The following is an 18,806-nucleotide window of genomic DNA, read 5'->3' as shown; positions in this document are numbered from 1 at the left end:
AAACTGGAAAATTGCTCGTCAGCTCTGACCACAGCCCTTACCATTATCACAGCATCTCTGTCTGCTGCTGCTCTCTGAGGTTGAGGCTCTGGGTTGGGAAGGGGGTGTGCTCCTAGGGTTGGGTAGGAGAGAGCTCTGCTCATTCCTGGGTATTAACCATCAGAAATTTGACTCCTTTGATACTGGGGTTGTGTAGAGCTGCTTTCTTCATGTGAGGAGGAGGAATGGGAGATCCTGCTGGAGAAGAGAAAGGCTTCTCTTGCTGATGCGCAGAGATCAGAAGTAGTAATGATCCAGCTAGTTTGGTGGGACTGGCCTAATGGGCCTCTGAGTAATTATGTGGATTGTTCACTCTAAACCCAGCTGCTGCAGACAGCTCTTACCCTCTAACCTGTAAACCACAATTCGAGAGATATAGTGTGAAAACACAACGGTGGTTGGCAGGCTTGGTCTCTTCTTGTTACTACTTCCTCGTTTAATTATCCTGGTTTCAGGTAAAAGCAAAGCCACTCATCTGCTGCTTGGAGTCTGATCTTGTTGTCCATCCTGTTTTATGCTTTGAGACCAACTGTTGCGCAGATAGAAAACTGAGACACTGGTGGCAGTGGGTTTTCTGTCACAGTCTGATGGACTGAGTTGATTTGATGTCTGGTTAATCTTGTGGTTTTGGGAGTAGCAAGTGGATATTAGGGTATAGATCGTCTTTACCCTGCAAGTGAAGTTGGAGAGCAGAAAAGCAAAGCTGCTACTTCACAGACATAGAAAGTGTCAGGCCTTGCCATGTTGGTGTCCTGGAGGTGACTTGTCGTGGCTGAAGCCCATCTGGGAAGCCCAGTGTTTGGTGGCTGTCCTGCGTGGATGCACATGGGTCGTAAGTGTTGTACGTTTGGTTGCTGTGTGGTCTCCTGTGTAAAGGCATTTAATGGCAGTCTGCGATGTTCTTATTTTCTAGAGAATGCATTTTGTATTGGTTAAAGCAAAATTCAAGATTCCTGGTTCTGCTCCCAGCTTGGTTGTGGCCTTACTGTACAACTGGAGGCTGAAGCAGGAACCTGCTTAAGTCATGAATAGCAACACATCCTTAATTCTTATGCTTTTTCCCATGTTGTATTAAATAGTAACGCTTAACTGAGCAGTATGATAGCTGCCTCTTTTGTGTACATGGTTCTTGTGCTGAAAGAAGAAATACAACTTTATCCCTCAAATGAACTCAGGGACAGTGTACATGTAAATGGTTGGGACATCATTGGTTTTGTGGCTACCTTTGATCTGCCTGGTCTTTTTGCAAACCAGGCATGTGCATCCGTCACTGACCGGAGCAAAGGTGGGGGTAGATGTAGTGGAAATGGGCTTAAAGGTTGATACTTTTCTACTGGCTGTTGAAAAATACTGTGGCACTGACTTTAGAAACAGAGATCCCAAGAGCTTCCTCTGTCCTTCAGTCTCTTGGGGCTGCTCTTCCGTATATGATTTTCAGGATAAGAATCTGGTAATTAAATCATTATATAGACCTCAAGAATAGGATGACTCTTGTGCAGCTGTACTTAGGGGGAAACACTGCCAAGGACTGAAGAAAATGTGTGGCCCTAGTGTGGACACAGCAGAGATGATAAATGAAACTGCTCTGGTGGGGAGGTGGGTAGATCCTGCCCCCTTCTTGCCGGCAGCTGCTCCGGATCAATTTGCTGAGACTTTACCCGGTGCCCATGGGGTGGCAGAATTGTTCAACTTCATTGTGCTCCTCCAACAGCTGAGTTCAGGTCTCCTCTGAAAAAAAATGCAGGAATGGGCTATGGTGATATTTGTGAATCTTTTAATCCTAGTCTAGCCTTGGTGGAGACTTAGGTGACAGCTGTGCTTTGTCACATGTGCCCTGAGTGCAGGGGTCGGCGGTCCAGCGCCTGACTTTGCAGACCTCAAAGATCCTGATGGTTAGAAAAAGGAAAAGTTGTTGGAAACAAAACCCCATCTTGCTGCCAGCTCAAACTGTGTTTCATCGACACAGGGTGAATGTGCTATTACACATTTATGATGTTACTTACTTGTCCGCTTGCTGTACAGATTATTTTCATTCATTCCAAAAAATTCCAGGATTTTCATTTGAGACTGCATAGTTGAGTTAACCAGCTGCATGTCTTGCTCCTCTCTGGTCTAAGAGCAGCAGACCTTCCTTATGGTTTCTGTCATTCCAAAATGCTTTGCTTCCTGTTTTGTCCCTGAAACAGCTTCTACCCTAACATAGACAGAGGGGGGGATGTGTTCTAGGTTCAGCTTTTCTTTCGAAGATACTGTTGCTCTCTGAATTTTCTTAAATATTAGTGTGCTTTAAAGTCCCCCTTTTCTCACTTTCCAAAAAAATTGCAGATAAGGTAACATCCACACTAGTTCCAGCAGACAGTCGGGAGTCTGTTTTGCTCCCCGGTGGGTAAAGATTCATAGCAGAAGAAAAAGTAAGAGCACAGGCTCAGATCTAACAGCCCAGTTGGCCTTGGTGTAGCTGGTGCAGAAAAAAGCTTCATGTCTCATTCTCTGCATTGTTTGTGTTTACCAAAATCTTCCTTCCTGAATGCCGATCAGCCATGGGCTGTGGTGGCTTGATCCCTTTTTCCCCTGATGATGCAGTGCACCCACAGAACCTTGAGACTTCTCACCCAAATGTTAATAAAACTGCTGGCACGCTTACGTCAAGTCCGTGGGAGTATGCTCTAGCTTAGAGTTAAGCACAGCCTTAAGTTTTGCAAGATGGGGGTCCACTGAGTTCAACATAAGCCTTGTGTGCACAGTGCCTGCCACCTTATCACAGAGCCATGTTACGCTCTTTTAGCTCAGAGCAACGTCAGAGAAGATGATACCGAGTGTGGGGGAGATGCAGAGCAGAGCTGAGCTCTTTTCAAGCCGACTGCTCTGGGAGAATGGGGTATCTGCAACTTTTCCGACCCTGATTTTTGCTGCAATCCGATTGACTTTCATCACTGACCGTTGGTTGGCTCTCCAGCGCCAAGTCAAAGGAGATGTTGTACAAAGCCAGTCATGTTAAGTGTTTGCTGTTTCTCGGATGCAGTTGGCAAATGCAGCAAGATAATCACTGGCTTTAATTACAAACACAAGTAAGTTTGTTTAGCCAGTCATTCCGTAATCTCTGCCATTATTTGCCTTCCAATTGCAGTCTGAATGCGCTCAGAAACGGGGCTGGGTGAGTGTTTTTGGGCACCTTCTGCGGGGAGGTGGAGGTTGAACTGCTGTGGGAGGGCCTGGGAGTTAGTTGTCTCCAGCCTCTGATCAAGCCTGTAGATCGTTGTGGAAAGAACTGTTCTTGTTTGGCATCGCTAAACCCAGTTTAAGAGCTGGCCAGAGCAGCTATGGGAGGTAGAGGTTTTCAGGGTTGGGCTTGTATACATTTGTGGAGACTTTTAATGACATACGCTGCTCTGCCGCCTCTGCGTGCTGCATGGCCACTGCTGAGTGGGGAGACCCTGTGCTGAGAGCACTGCCTGGAGCATCCAGTGTCCTGCTGGACAGAGAAGTTGCAGAGGAAGAACAGGAGCCTGGGGGTCTTCCTCTCTTTGCTGATGTTATCCTGAGTGCCTCACCATTTCACTTAATGTTCCTGAGCCCCTTTCTCCCATCTGCAGCCTGGTAGATGACTGTTGGCTCCTCTTTTGAAACACTCAGAGTAAACTACTAGCTCTGCTTGGTTTTATTCAGCATTAAAACCTTTCAGCTCGGAGTTGTATGGCTTTTGACCTCTGAGGAACCTACTGCTGTTTGTGATGGGTGAAAGGCACATCCCCCTTGCTTTCCATCTCACTTGCCTTTGTGTTTTGCATGACTACCTGCTTGGGAACAAACGTGCTCCACCACATTGGTTTGATAACCAGCTCTACAGTTTCTTTAGTTACTGCTTTTTTTGTTGTAGTTTAACAAAGTAAAGTAATTTTCTGTTTTGAAGGTAGTGGAGTTACACTGGGCATTGGTTTGACTCGGGTTTGCATTTGCTGCAGGAATTAGGTGGAGCCCTCGGGCTGATGAAAACTGCAGCTCGGTGGTCAACAAGAGGAGTAATTGCTGCAGACAAACTCTTTACAGGGCATCGTTAGGTTTAGATTGGATATTAGGACAAATTTCTTACCCAAAAGAGTTGTCAAGCATTGGAACAGGCTGCCAAGAGAAGTGGCGGAGTCACCATCCCTGGGGGTATTTAAAAGACTTGTAGATGTGATCCTTAGGGACATGGTTTAGCGATGGACTTGGCAGTGTGAGGTTAACGGTTGGACTCGATGTTCTTAAAGGTCTATTGCAACCTAAACCATTCTAAGATTCTATGGTCATCCTGGCTGGCACATGCCAGAGGACTCATAATAAGGGGACTGTTTGGTTAAAATCACTGTAATAAACCAGATTGCCTTGCTGGTGCTGCAGCTGGCTTCTTCAGGATGGAAACTCCAAGGACAAATGGAACTCCAGCCTGCTGCTCTGGCTCTGTGCAGCCACGTGTTCGCTCTGCACAGCTTTCCTTCCGCGCTGTGCTGAGTGCCACCAGAGCTGGGGACGTTTATAGATTATACTTTGTTGTATGTTCTGTTTTAATGCACCAAAAATCATATATTAACACCTTGATCGTTAAGTTTTTTAGGGATTTATGAGCATGTTTTCCTGGAGGCAGCACTGAGTGAATGGCTTGTGTCCGCAGCTTTGGGTGCTGTGTTTGTGATACTGGAAAGGTGCGTGGGGCTGGGGGTGTGCTGGGGCAGCTGCCTGGAGGATTTATTTGTGGGGACAGCAGCTCATTGCACACTTGACAAGTCCTGCTCACTGGAGTATTTATTGTCTCCCAGTTACTTGGTGGGAGATCTTGGGGCAGAAGTTGCTGACTTTATTAACTGTTCAAAACAGGACGCTGAATCACATCCTGGCAAGGCTGCGGCATCCTGCCTTAGCGTGCTCCATACAATGGGGAGACAAATTCACAGGCTCGTGACCCTCGGTAACTTTCTGGCCTGTAGGTGTGGCCATGGAAGCTGATGAAGATATAATTAGGCCTTTACATTGGTGGGTTGTATGGGGCTGTTCAAAGACCATGGAGCTGAGGAAGCATGCACTTACTTGACACTTGTTTAAGATCTGGCCTTTCCAGGAAACTGTTGCTGACTTGAAGTTGAGCAATGTGAGGAGTTTACTTGGGTGTAGGTAGAATAACAGCAGGAGGCCTGCCAGTTTGAAGATGTGGTGATCAGACTTTTTTCAGAATTGTATATAAATATCTTTTTTTTTTTCTTTCTTTCTTTCTCTTTTTTTCCCCATTCCCATGAAACCTCAGCAGTTTGGCAAAACCCAAAACTGGCCCTGTTATCAAAGGTACTGGCTTTGGACTGAACTTTTTTTCTTTTTTTTTCTTTCTGTAGAAGACCAGTGTGGTTACTGTTTATTTAGGTATTAGAGCTGGGTCAAAAAAATATTTTGGTTCTAAATGCCTCTTGATTTTTTAAATACCTTAATCTTTGATAATCTGTTGCCAAGATCTGTGAGTCAGGGATTTCTCATATAAATCAGAGCTGTGGTCTGCCTGACAAGTGCTCTTGAGATGTTTTTGGAGTACATGAAATGGACAGAACACCTTCATAGGCATGGCTTTACTTTTAATGAAGAGAGTGTTGAGTTTTTTATTTCCCAAACATTTACACATCCTTCTGCAGCATTTGAATCCCTGGTGTAGAATCACTTCACTGCTACACAAAAAAAATCAGAAAGCAAAATAAGCCAAAAATAAGCCCAGGCTCAAATGGATTAGGATGCAGACTGCATCTGTTAGCTGTTTTAGGTCCTACATCCTTCTCGGATCAGAAGGACTTTTCACTGCAGGGCTTGCCTTCCCTCTCTGGAAGTTTTAGGGCTGCAGTCCAGGCAGAAGCCAAAGGTGTTGAGCTTTTGCATCACAGACAGATCTGCATCAGCTCTCTGTAACGTAAGGTATGAATGTCCATGACCAGAGTGTGAACTGGCAGTGGTTAATGGCTTTGCCAGAGCTGCTTGTGTGTGTAGACATCTTCCCCTTGCAGCCAGTACAAAGGTTTCTCTTTTGCCACTAGAGATGTAGTTTTCTCCGCATCTTTCCCAGGGCAGGAGCAGGATCACAAACCCATCTGTGGAGCAGCCGCTGTGCTGTGTGTCATACCCACCTCAGCCGGTCCTCACCGTTGGTATGTCAAAGCATTGCCCATCGCACCAAACTCTCCCCTGAGACCTGGTACTGATGTAACATTTGTTGTAGGACCCAGAGTTTGTGCCTGACGCTGATCTCACTAGCACAGAGGTCCTGTGCAGAGGGACTCGCCATACTGACAAACCTGCCAAAATCACACCACCCCACCTCTCTTGAAGAAATTCTTGCTGCAAGAATCGCTAGTGAAGGCAGCTGTTGGGGGGTCTGTGGTGGTGTGCTGCTGACCGCTGGGTAGAAAACCTCTGGGGTTTAGCACCAGGGGCCAAGGCATTTAGAAATGCAGGGAACGGGACAAAATGTCCCTTTCAGATTCTCCAGAAAGCTGCCAGGTTGCTTGTTTGCCCTGTCTGTCGTCCAAACGGTCATGTTCAACACTGGCATCCCTGCAGAGACCGCTGCCTGTGGGGCTGCTCACAGCATGCCTGTGTGTGGGCATCTCCCTCCCAGCCCTGCAAAACTTTTTATGCTACAGATGCCTGCCGCTTTCTGCAACACTGATTCTGCTTGTAAAAGATAGGTTTGGAGTGGAGGGGAAAAAGAAGGATGATTCTGATATTTTTACTAACATTTTTCTGTCTTGAGCTGGCTTTGCCCCTGGTTGGCAGTCTCCTAATTTCTGGGGTGCTGGCTTGGGGGAGCTGGGAAGGCAGGCTGCAGTCTAGCTAAATACTAGGGAGGTGTCAGGATTGAGCTAAAACTTTTCTCACTCTGCTTTTATACCGCGTGATCCATCTAGATTTATTTATTTTATTTTTACGCCTTACCAATGTGTCAAGTACTCCTTGGGCTCTACTGCCTTTTTTGGAGTCATTCTGAAACCCAGCAGCTAAGCTATTTTTTGGGTTGCTGCGCTACCACTGCCTGTAGCGTTCTCAGTTGTGCTTCCTATGCTGTTGTCTGTGTCCTGGCTGACCTTCACGCATGCTGCTTGGAAGCTGCTTGCTTAATCCTTGAAACTATTATTCACCTTCCTTTTCTTTTCCAGTGGCGCCATTGGAGAGTTTCCACTTGTTTCTCTGGCCTGTCTCGGAGAGACACCACTGAGTGGGTGAAGTGGGGTGACTTAATAAAATAGTTTAAAGGATTAAAACGATGAGTTGATGGGAGGAATGCAGGAGGATCAGCCGATGCGCCGACAGCTCAGCAGGGGAGGAGGACAGGAGCAGGATTGGCTCCTGCCTGGGGGTGTGGGCAGGAGGCTCTTGATGTGCCCTCCATGCCAGGAGCCTGGGGGCTGGCATCATCCCACCTCTCCTTTGGCCTGGACCACGGCTCCGGGACACCTCCCCGGCACTCCCAGGCTTGTGGTCTGTCCTCCTCCCTACCTGTGGTCATGGAACAGCTATGGCAATAACATGGCAACACCGCCACCCAAAAAAGTGACTTGTAGGAAAACACAAGGTGTCTTTTGAGTCTTTCGGTGTGGGGGAAGAAGGGAGCCAGTGTTTTGGGAATAGCCAGCTTCCCACAGACCACCAGGATGCTGTGTGGCAGAGGATGCACTGGGCTGGAAACCCATGTTGTTGCTAAGGCTGGGACCTCTGTATATACCTCTCACCCTTCCCTGTGCCAGCTGATGCCTTCCCTAGCCTTGCTTTTTGAGTCCGTGAGTCTAGGCACACGTGAGCCGCTCTGTGTAGCGGCGTGGAGAAGCATTACTCAGCCCTTGCTGCAGGGTGGGCGGTCACGGGACTGCTGCAAGGGGCTGGGGTCCATCCGCAGGCGCACGCTGGGGACATGGATGCTGGGAGTCTCTGTAGGGTTAATACTCCTCTTCTGAGAGTGAGGGAAGGGTTTCTTTGTAGCAGTTGAATGGGCAGTCCTGCAGGCTGAGGTTTGGGGAGGATCTGGCCCTGGTCTCCTGAGACAGTGGCTATCACAAAAATGACATCATGTTTCAGTGGGAATCTCAGAAATGTGCGTTGCGATTCAAACTGTTCCAAGCACATCACATAGCTGGATGATGCTGTGATCAGCCTCATGCCTTTTTGAACTCTGTGTTTAATGGGATGAGCAAAAAGGATTTCTTTTTCCTTGTGAAACCATCTCTTATTTTATTTGGCTTTTCACCATCCAAGTGCTAGGGATTCCTAGAATTTTCTCTTTCCTGGTTGTTTGGGAGCCGTTCTGCTAACTTATTTTGCACAAGTCTGCTGGAATGGGGAACGATCCTGTTAATTTTTTTGCTTCCCTCTTCCTGCCCTTTCTCTCCACCCGAGCTGCTCCTGTGTTGCCTGCAGGCACAGCCCGGGTCGTGCTCAGCCCTCCGAGCTGTGTGCCACCCCAGCGTGGGGTACACACACGGCTGACCGCATTTGGCTCTCTGCAGAGCTGGGGTGATGGCTGCTAGAGCCTGACGAGTCGCTCACCCGGTGCGCAGGAGTGACTGGAGGCACATCATCAGCAGTCTATTTATATTAGGAAATTAGCTTTTGTGGGCTTCATGATTGATTTCATTTTTTTCTTTTTCCTCTTTGTGCTCAAGGAGCATTTGTATCTGGTGCTGTGAATGGCCTGCAGTGTCTCAAACCCTTCTTAGCATTCTTGAGCTGTGGATGTAGCCCACGCCTTTCAGCTGAACAATACATCCTCAGACTCCCCTTTTGTTGTTGCACTGCTAAAAACACGAGAGCGAAGCCTGCCGGGTCTTCCTGCCTGCCCAACTGTCTCACTCCCCTTTGAAATAGCTGGGGAGATGCTTGCCCTGCAGGGAGGCATTACAGGGCACCCCCGCTGCCCCCCCAGCGAGGGCTGCTGCCTGGCCTCCTTGCAGGCAACTTCTTGCCATTGCATGATGGTGCCATGGCTGCGTCTGAGGAAGGGGGGAATGTGCTTTCTGTGTCTGAAGGAACAACAGTCGTTTTGAATTTCTTCTTGAGGTGACTTATCTTTAGCTCAGGAAATCTGAGAATGATGAATTTCTAGCCCATCAAAGCCACAGCGTAACATAGCTACGGGTATGGAAGGAGCCTTCCTGCCTTGCATTTTTGTGCTAAAATATATTTCAGAAGACAAATGTTTCTAAAAGTTGCCCTGAAGGTAGCTGCAGAGATTTCGGCAAGGTAGAACACCTCAAACCAAGTGATGCTGGCAGCTCTCGCCGACTTCAGCAGGTGTGTTGGGCACCTGCAGTTCTGATCGCAGGTCAGTTTATCAGCGTGTCACAAAGCCTACACATGTATGCAATAGCACTTTGTTTTAAAACAGCATCACACGTGTTGCAGCTGGGTCTTTCCCGGTCCTGCTGCACGGGGAGCATTCTGCTCGTCCCTCGGCGTGGCAGCATGTCACACTAAGCAGGGCTGTTGTGGCCATACTCTCAGCTATATTTGTAAAGGCGATTCCTTTGTTTCATTTAATCTCTTTGTGGCACTGGACTCTGCGTGACTGGTGTGTGACACACAGAAAAGGGCCTTTGGAAACACACAAAGTACTTCTTAAAAAAAAAGCATGAGAAATGACTCGCTGCTGCTGTTAAAACTCCCATTTCTGTTTCTCAGGTTGTACAGTAGCATGCGAGCAAGTAGCTTTGAAGTTCATTTTTTCCCTGGCGCTGTTTTGTGTTGCTCAGACCCCTTCTGAAGGCCCCTTTCTTGGTCAGGAAGTGTTATCTGATGTGCCTTCTATCAAGCCAAAGCAAGCAGTCAGTGTGCTTTAATTGTCAGCTTGGCCTGGGAAGCAGGGGCTGTGCAGCTGCTGCCTTATCTTCCTGCTATTTCTCTCCCCGCATCTTCGTTTCTATTTGATGTGCTCGTTTCCAGTTTACATTGCTATTTCGGTATGACTGTGTGACAGCCCTCTGGCTCGCTGCAGCGGTGCCCTGCCTTAAAAACCACCGTCTGGCACATGGAGGGCCTGGCTGGGATGCGGGAGCATCCCAGGGGACTGTCTCGATCCCTGGGCTGCTGCACCGCAGCAGAGAGGTATACCAGGGAGGACCCTTCCAGGGGCTGTGCTTTGTGTTCTTGCTGAATTGCCTTGAGGTGGCTGGGCTTTTTCCCGAGTGAGCAGAAAACGGGGGAAGAAAAGGGGAAAAAAAAAAAAAATCAGTTCTCCTTATCAAAGGGGCTGTGGAAAAGGGAAGGGTGTTTAATTTTGTGGAGCTTGGGAGGCCTGTTTTTCCCTTACCTTATCAGTTTGGAAACATTTGGAGCAGAAGATGTCATAAAACCCAAGGAACTGGGAGGTACTACCATGTTCACGCCTTTGTAAAATTGCGACCGATTTTGAGAGAAGCAATTATTGCCCTTTTTTAGCCGAAAATGTGTGCTCCCCTGGGCATGGGGAGAAGTCTGTCTGCAGTGTGTAGGAAGGGGGTGCTCTGGCTCAGCCCGGATGCATAGATGACCTTCTCTACCCCTGCACCACATGTATGTTTTGTTCCATTAATGAAGGGGGAATTAAGAAACTTAATTTGACAGAGATTTAGTGCCCAGAGAGCATGATGGTGGCCCTGTGCCTGGGCAAGGCTTCATTGCAGAGCTTTTCTGGAACATGGAGCTCTGCACCCAGCCGCACAAACATGTGACAGGTCAACAATGTGAGAGTTGCTGAAGATGAAAGTTTAAACAGGAACAGAGGAAAGTTTCAGGTGGGAGCAGATATCTTGAAAGGACATCTGGAATGTTATCTCTTTGGGAGAGAAGGGTATAACTTCGGTGGAACAGCCAGGCAGAGGTGAGCACCAAATGTTAGTTGAAGCAAGCTTTGAGACCCATCAGGAGCTGTAGACAAGCAGATCTGAACAAACACTTGCACTAAATGGGCTTCTTGGTTGTGATCAGCAGCAAACACAAAGACAAGTTCATTACGGCTCCAGAAATACCGAGGGTAGTTGGCGGTGTGGTGATAAGTCAGGCTCCTTAGGCATCCCTGCACTGAGTGATCCTGTGGCAGTTCTGGAAGCAGCAGGGATACTCAGCCAGACACAAACTGATGTTTCTGTGTTCTGCCCCTTTTAGCTAGATACTATTTTTTAATTCTTAAACTAGCAAGAAGCTGCTGAATCAACCCCAGGCTTGGCTGTGTCTTCCCAGGGAAAGTGGTTTTCTCTTCCCTAACTTCTGTGTATGGATATTTATTTTGAGATTAGTTATGTAACTATAAGATATATTAATAGAGTGTTTTCTTTTATCCTGCAAGATGATTACGTCTTATGTGAGATTTCCCATTAAAACAGGAAACTTGTATACCCGAGGCGTACAAGGTTTCTTCCTGGGACACACCACAGCTTAAGCTGTGATGACAAAGCAAGCTGCTTAGGGAAAATTGTTCTGCAACTGGCAGCTGGCTTCCAGCTCGCTCTGTCCAGTAACAGGAGCAGCTCCGTCTCTTGTTCCAAAACCCAGTATTTTTAACAGATTGCTTATTGGCATTTGTGGACCCGGGGGGTGGCATTTTGTAACGATTAAAAGCGCTGCCTATTGTGTTCTTAAGCAACTTGAAATGTAATTGATGTGTGTTGCAGCCGTGCTCCTCTGGAGCTTTCCCAAAGGGGAAGAAATATTTCCTTTTCAAGTTGAACAGCATGGAGCCAACGGATGGAGCAAGGGACAGTGAAGCAAGAGACGCTGGAGCCTGCTCTCAGCAGTGCCGGGGCCACGAAACACCCTCTCCTTGCCAGCCCCTGGGTGCCATCCCTCTGGGTGCAGAAAGACCCCTGCTTTACAGACAGCAAAGCACCGTAGCTGGCTGTACCCTCCTGCTGACACCCTTGGCATTTCCCAGATGCTTGTAAGCCTAGGGGTTTTACCTCCCTTGGGGAGTTAATGCCGTTAATTTGATAAGCTGAGGTTATGGAGTGGAAGGAGGACTGCTCTGCAGCTGTGCTGGAGCAGGACTGACAAAACTCATGGGCTCTGTCTGCATTTATTGGATAGCCTGAAGTGACTCCTGTAAAGCAGAAGTGCTGGTCAGGATTCCTGGAAGGGCATCCAGGGGATGGGTGGTATCTGTGGTGCATGCCAGTCAGGCTGGGTGAAAACTGAACAGAAAGCTGCTTCTCCCCCTGGTTGGGCTGGTGGCACTGGTGAAACGCGAGCGTGTCGTTATGGTTTATGCCTAGACAAAGAATTAGTTGGGTGTCTGTAAGAAACAAGTCTTCAGTGAATTTGATTATAGCAGGCTGCTAACAAATAAATACCAAGCCACCTGAAAGACTTTCTTGTTCAGTAGGAGCTCAGCAACTCATGAGTCACTCTGAAATTCAAGCTGTACAGTAAGTGAAGAAGCATTTTAATTTGACAGCTAATGCCTTTGTCATATTTATATTACAGTGGTGGCATGCAGTGTTTTAATTGTAAAGGCATTAGTCAATCCGATGCTTTTTTATCTAGTCCTGTCCCAGGGAATACGGACTTTGTACAGCGAGGGGCTGCTTCGTTTGTGGTTGCTGATAGGCGTTGTGTTGCCTTCAGAGCATGCGGGAGGAAGCAAACAAACAAGTCTGGAGGAGGGAAATGATTAGACGAGCCTCAGCTGGTTTTTTCCCCTCTTGAATGGCCCCCTTTCATCAGGATATGTTAGGACAAGTGCTTTTTCAAGCCAGGATATCAGTGGAAGACACAGTGTTCTGTATAAGTCATCCAGTTCCCGGGTAGCATCAACAGACGCGATTTCTCTGCTCCGCACAGAATATACGGTCAACCTTTTCTTTTCCTCCTTTTCTTTTCTTTTTTTTTTTTTAAATGGGTTTAGAAGCAAAAGGATGTGAGTTTTACAGCTAGTTATGAATCTTCTCAAATTTACTGACTTCTGTCTGACTCTTGGGCCAGCACAATGCTTCTGCTGTTCAAAGAAAACCAGTCCAAATTAGTATGTATAAGCCACTCGTTTTTATGCTGCTAACAAATGCTGCTTACTAGGGCATTTATCACTGCTGCTGAGGGTCAAAAGTTGGGGATGTTCTTTAATGACAGGATTTTTCTGTTCTTTAGCAGATTTTTAAAAAAAAAAAAAGTTTGGAGTTTTTGTTTACTGGAACTGCAGGATTTAAAAGGGTTTTTTAAAACTGGGTTGGAATATCATGCCTTGCCTTTTCCTCGCTTGTATTTTGTTAGCTGTCTTTTAGAGCAGTTGTATGAAGCGACTGAGAGCAAAGAGTGTTCCTAGAGCGGAGATAAGGGACGGTGTTGCGTAACGTTGCTGTTTCAGTATGGTGTAAAATATGAGCTTTTGCAAAGAGCTTGGATGTGTTAGCTCTGTACGGTAGCGTGCTGGTCGTATGGAAGTGGGAGCTGATGTGGGGATTGGGGAGCACGGGTAGTGCTGGGGAGGTACGGGCAGTCAGACCCACAGCAGGCTGCTGTGTGAGGTTAGTGTGTAGTTTAGGAGACAAACATTTAAACTAAAAAAGAAATCCTGCTTTCAACAGGTTCTTTGGCTTTGCTTTCCAGTTTATTTCCATGCAGATGAATAGATGGTGGCAAAAAAATTGCTATGAGGGTTGTCCTTTTCCTGCCATCACTTTCTGCTCCTGCAGTGCAGCTTTCTCATTTGCCTGCAACTGGGAATATTCTGCTTTACTGTAAAAGGTTTCCTGGCTGCAAGAGAGAACATCAGGTGAGATGAACTGTCAGAGCAGGAGTTACTGATGCCTTTGAGAAGGAGCTCTGTCTCTTCCAAGGTTTTTCCTGCTGTAGAAATCCCAGTCAGTACTTTATTAGGGATAAAAGAATCTCCTTTGGGATATTTTTTTCACTTTCGCAAAGAAATATTTCCCAAAACTCTTGGGACAGGAATGCTGTTAATTACATCCTCGTGTGTTATCTAACCATTCCCTTCCTCTTGCTGAAAAAAACCAGACGAGTGTGTGTGAAGCTGGTATCTAGCTGATTATCCTATACATTGTGTTGGTGTCACTGCTTTTGTGCAACTTCTGGCCTTTTTTAATGCTTTCCTGTGAGATCTGGTGCGCGAAGGAAACAAGACTCTTCCTGGCTTACTTATGGAATAAACCAAATTCCTGTTTGCAGAAGTTCTTGCTGCTAGTGTGTGTGCCGGGCAGAGCAAAACTGGTGTTTCGGATCACAAGCAAACTGCGTGGCTCCTGTTCAGACACAGCTTGCTAGTGAAGTGAGTGGTGAGTGCAAGAATGCTGTGGGAGTGCAAATGGAGAAAAGCTTGTTTTAATTTGAGTGCAGTTGTCCTGCTGGCATTTTATTGATCTGATATATGACTTGTGGAGCCTGGAACTTGGGCAAAAATTCTAGTTTGGTTTTTAAAAGCAGCTGAAATTCCAAACCTGATTCAGATTTTTCTGGGAATTTTGCACCTTGAAGGTTGAGTTGAAAAATGAGGAAGTTTTGCCTGGGAACCTTGGCTGAGTTCACAGAGAAAGGAAAAGCTGAACTTGCCGCAAAAGCCAAAAAGAAGTTAAATTTGTGTCTCTTCACAAAAACACTTAAGGTAGAACAGAGCATTAGTTAGTGCTCACTTCTGCCCAAAGGCAAAGACTTCAGATAAAGTACAGAATAGGTAAGTGCTGAGAGTAGTAACTCCTGTGGGATCATTTTCAGTAGCATAAGTAACTCCTGTGTAGCACAATCTCATAATGGAGCATTTATATTTAGTAGATAGCAGACAGTAATTAATGACGATCTATGTTTGGAAGTGTAGGCCAGCAGAAAATTGGGCTTTGTAACAAGGAATGTCTCTTGTGATGTTTTGAAGTGTAGGAAATGCAGTGTAAGCAGTTACTGTGGCAACTAAAAGGTAGCTTAGTAGATGTTGATTTTCAGCCTTGTGGGAAATGCTAACTTTACCACTTATGTCCAAGTCTATTTCTAAAATGCTCGCGAGTGTGTTGTGGTACTATGTAATTAGGCTTGTGCTGGTGCTTACTGTAACTACTGATTTTGTTCAGCCTTCTCTTTAGTTACGTTCTGGGGACTGTGTCATTCACCTCTGTGGAAATATCGTTATGTATTTGCACATACACATACTGTGACCTGCTTTCTTATCAGTAGTATTTTCCAGGGCGGCTGTATCTAGCCAGAGCAAAGCAAAATCTTTAACTATTGTCGGTTGTTTTTTCCCCTGAGGTTTCAGCGCAGTTTCCTTTCTCTTGTGATGTACAGGTTTCATCTACCCTCCCTTCCTCTTTAAGTCTACAGACAATTTATGGTAGCATGTTCTTGGTTTTGCATTCCAAAGAAATCTCGAGAACTGAAATTAGTAGGAACTGATTGACTCGGAACCTGATCTTCAATCATTTTACAGGTCTAAACCTGTAAAAAGCCTTACCCTCCACTGTTTGTAAGTTGCAGAATTTGATTATCAAGTGATAAAGTCATTTCCAGCCTGTGACAGCTCAGGCAAGTACCTCCTGCAGTGGCCAAGTAATAAAATGTTGGTGGGAAATGACACATGAATTATCCATGAATAATCCTGGAGCCATGCCGTGCAAGTAGCAGGATTAAACTTTGGGAGCAGCTTCTCATGGCAAAATCCTACTACGTTTTAGCGAGGGGAAGCCCGCCCTTCCCTAGGCATACAGACCTGAGCACGCATTTTGCTGATATTTCCTTTCAGTTGATTTCCTCTTATCATTTGTTTTCCAGCCTAAGCGAGAGCTTTTTCATGGTGAAAGGTGCAGCCCTTTTCTTACAACAAGGAAACAGCTCCCAGGGCCAGCGAAGTCTACAGCATCCTCACAAACATGCAGGTAGTGGATTAAGTCATCTCCTGAAATTCGTTTTCCTGCTTGCTTTGCTGCTCATCCCGTCCTCGTGGACAGGCTAATAGCACGCACGGGTGGGCGGGTGACTCCTCTTATTGTCATAGTGGGCCTTGTACAACCTGCTGAGTAAAATCAGGTTTTCAGCCCACTTGATTCAGATGAGAACATGTGATTATGGAGACTTTGTTTAAATTTTTGTCGTTGTCTCAGAACCGTAGCTGGAGTAGAAGCTTATTCTCTGCAGACATGATGGTGTTCAGTATGTCATTCTCTAGGCAGGGTAGCCTGCTGAGCCAGAAGGTCTGTGCTGAATATGTACCCCTGTTTTCCACAGCTGCAGAAGAAGAAATGTCACTTGTGCTTCAGGGATTTGATCTTTGTCTTTCCCTTTGGCCTGTGGGGAGGAAAATTGGATAGGCTGAGTCACAGGGCTCTAACACATCTTCTGTAGTTATTAAGGTCCTGCTTCAGCACATTTCTCTGAGTGCTCTCTCAGCCTCCAATAATCATAGAATCACAGAGTGGTTTGGGTTGGAGAGGACCTTAAAGATCATCTAGTTCCAGCCCCTCTGCTGTGGGCAGGGACACCTTTCACTGGACCAGGTAATAATAACCTGAAGCTTGGGACTTTTGGTGCGGCTGGCAGCATTTGTTCTTTTGAAACTTCCTGTTGCTGGGGTTTTTTGCTGTTGCCGGTAGGAGTGAGGAACATCTTAGCAGGATTTGGGTCCCCTCCAGTGTGCCAAACTGGTGGGAAGAAATGGCAGGAAGTTGTACGGTGAACGTACGTAAGGATGGATAAGCAGATAGGGGGGTCGGAAATGTGGATTCTACTTACCCAGTGTTTTTATGCCTTCTGTCTTTGATGGTTTTGGAATAAGTGATTACTGGGAAAGAAGTAAGATCATTGGGGCATTTTGAGAGCAGGAGCATGTGGGAAAGGCACAGTGTGATACTGTGCGTCTGCTGCTTAGTAAACACTCCAAGCACAAAGAGGGTGTTTGAATGCCAAGCTTGGCTTTGTGTTTTTTTAATTGTCAGCAATTTCATATACCCAGCAAACATCCTACGGAAGGAATTTTATCTTGTATGGAAAGTTATGAGTGCATTACTGAGTTATTAGATGTGAACTTGTTTTGTTTTCTTACGGATTCCTTGTTCATTTCACCAAGCAGAAATGTACCCACTGCTCTAGAGCAGAGGGGACTTGTTGCATGAGCAGCACTTTGAGATAGAAGGGAATCCATCACCCAAAGTGGGCCATTGTGCAGCCTTTCCTCCTCAGAAGTTTCTCATGTTCAGATATACCCTCCATCAGGCCAGTGGGGCTGGTCCCACAGCGCTATGTGTGCAGCACTTTGAGATAGAAGGGAATCCATCACCCAAAGTGGGCCATTGTGCAGCCTTTCCTCCTCAGAAGTTTCTCATGTTCAGATATACCCTCCATCAGGCCAGTGGGGCTGGTCCCACAGCGCTATGTGTGTTTCACAAGTCAAAGTTGGTTTTTTTTTTTCTCCTTTGTCCCCTTTTTAATCAAGAGTTGTTCCTCCTGCCTCTTCCTCCCCTGTCCTCAGTGCCCTTATCTTTCTGTCTTCCCCAAAATTCTGCAACAGAAGGGTATCATCATTTGTGCCAGTCACAGGTGGTCTCAATATATCTGTTAGCTTCCAAATACTGTGAGGTCAAGTTCTCACACAGCCAGATAATGCTCATCCAAGAAGCTCACCTCTGTCACTATTCACTGGGACAGCAGGGTTAATTGGCCTCCCTTAAATGTTATTTTTTGACTTGGAAACATCCAGTTTCATTAAAGGTCAAGATCTGCTGATTCTTACTGCAGCAAGCAAGAGACCCTTTCTGATTATTTCTCTGCTTTCTCTGCAGGTGATTTGCCCCAGCACCTCCAGGTGATGATCAACCTCCTTCGCTGTGAGGATAGGATCAAACTGGTAAGAAAAGATGCATTTTCCTGCTCTCCTTTCTGTTGAAGGCATTTGAAACAGACCTGTAGAGGTTCATGAAAAGCATTGACAAATCCTAGGTTTCAGAGTCAGCTTAACTCTGTGCTGGTTGCCAGCCCTACCACGTTTTCTTGTCCACTCCTTTTGCCCCAGTTCTTACATCCAGGTAATGACTTGGGTCAGGAAACTGATCTGTCTGAAGCGTGTTTGTTTTGTTAAATTTAATTTTCCAGTCAGTGGACAAACGCCGCTACAGGAGAAGGCAAGAGCTTGCTGATGCTAGTGGACACTCTTAAGTCAGTCTTGAAATTGCACAAAGGGGGCTGGGCTTTCTTTTAAAGAAATCTGCAGAGGATATAAAAGTCACTGCAGAAAAGTGTGTATGTCATTTATCCCCTTCAGCATGACTAGCATATTTCAGTGAAGGCTTGTGAGTGCAAGTATCCTCTGAGCCTGCTTCTGTTTTCAGTTCAGTGCCTGACCAATGTTTTTTACCAGCTTTCTAGTTGAACCTCTTTGGAGCAAATCTTCAGGTTACGTTTTGTAGTATTTCTCTGAACTGAGGCAGATAGTCTAGGCTAATCTTCTCCCCACCTGATGCCAAGTCAAACTGGCAGCTAGCCCTGCTGGAAAATGGACAGTCTCTCCCTGTTCTTTTATACTGCAGTTAAATAAAGGTTTTGGGCACAATTACACCTTAAAAAAATGTTAGGCAGCAATGGAAGTAATAATTATCCAAAAGCTAGTTTGTTGAGCTTGATGACATTTTTCTAGGCTGTCCGTTTGGAAAGTGTGTGGACAGACAGAGTCCGGTACATGGTGGTTGTATACAGCAGCGGACGACAGGACACAGAAGAGAATATTTTGCTGGGTGTGGATTTCTCCAGCAAGGAGAGGTATGTCTAAGGCGAGGCTGGGCTCTCTGGAAAGCCTGTCAACTCCAAAC

General features: G+C 46.3%; 1 protein-coding gene across 7 annotated transcripts in view; it reads left to right on the top strand.

Annotated features, from left to right (window-relative positions):
- SSH1 (slingshot protein phosphatase 1) overlaps window positions 1–18,806 on the top strand; it is a 41,386-nt gene that overhangs the window by 5,674 nt on the left and 16,906 nt on the right. For 3 of the 7 annotated variants that reach the window (XM_056338555.1, XM_056338590.1, XM_056338609.1), the window contains 3 exons: window positions 15,781–15,884; window positions 17,784–17,848; window positions 18,635–18,756. In XM_056338555.1, the coding sequence (XP_056194530.1) occupies window positions 15,781–15,884; window positions 17,784–17,848; window positions 18,635–18,756 (291 nt within the window). Of the gene's footprint in view, window positions 1–12,875; window positions 14,301–15,780; window positions 15,885–17,783; window positions 17,849–18,634; window positions 18,757–18,806 lie in introns of those variants that run through there. The other 4 variants (XM_056338580.1, XM_056338564.1, XM_056338572.1 and 1 more) reach the window with 4 other exon arrangements.

This window comes from Falco biarmicus, chromosome 1, assembly GCF_023638135.1.
Source record: "Falco biarmicus isolate bFalBia1 chromosome 1, bFalBia1.pri, whole genome shotgun sequence".
Lineage (NCBI taxonomy): Eukaryota > Metazoa > Chordata > Aves > Falconiformes > Falconidae > Falco > Falco biarmicus.
Note: the sequence above shows the minus strand (reverse complement) of the source record. Positions and strands in the feature narration are given on the sequence as shown.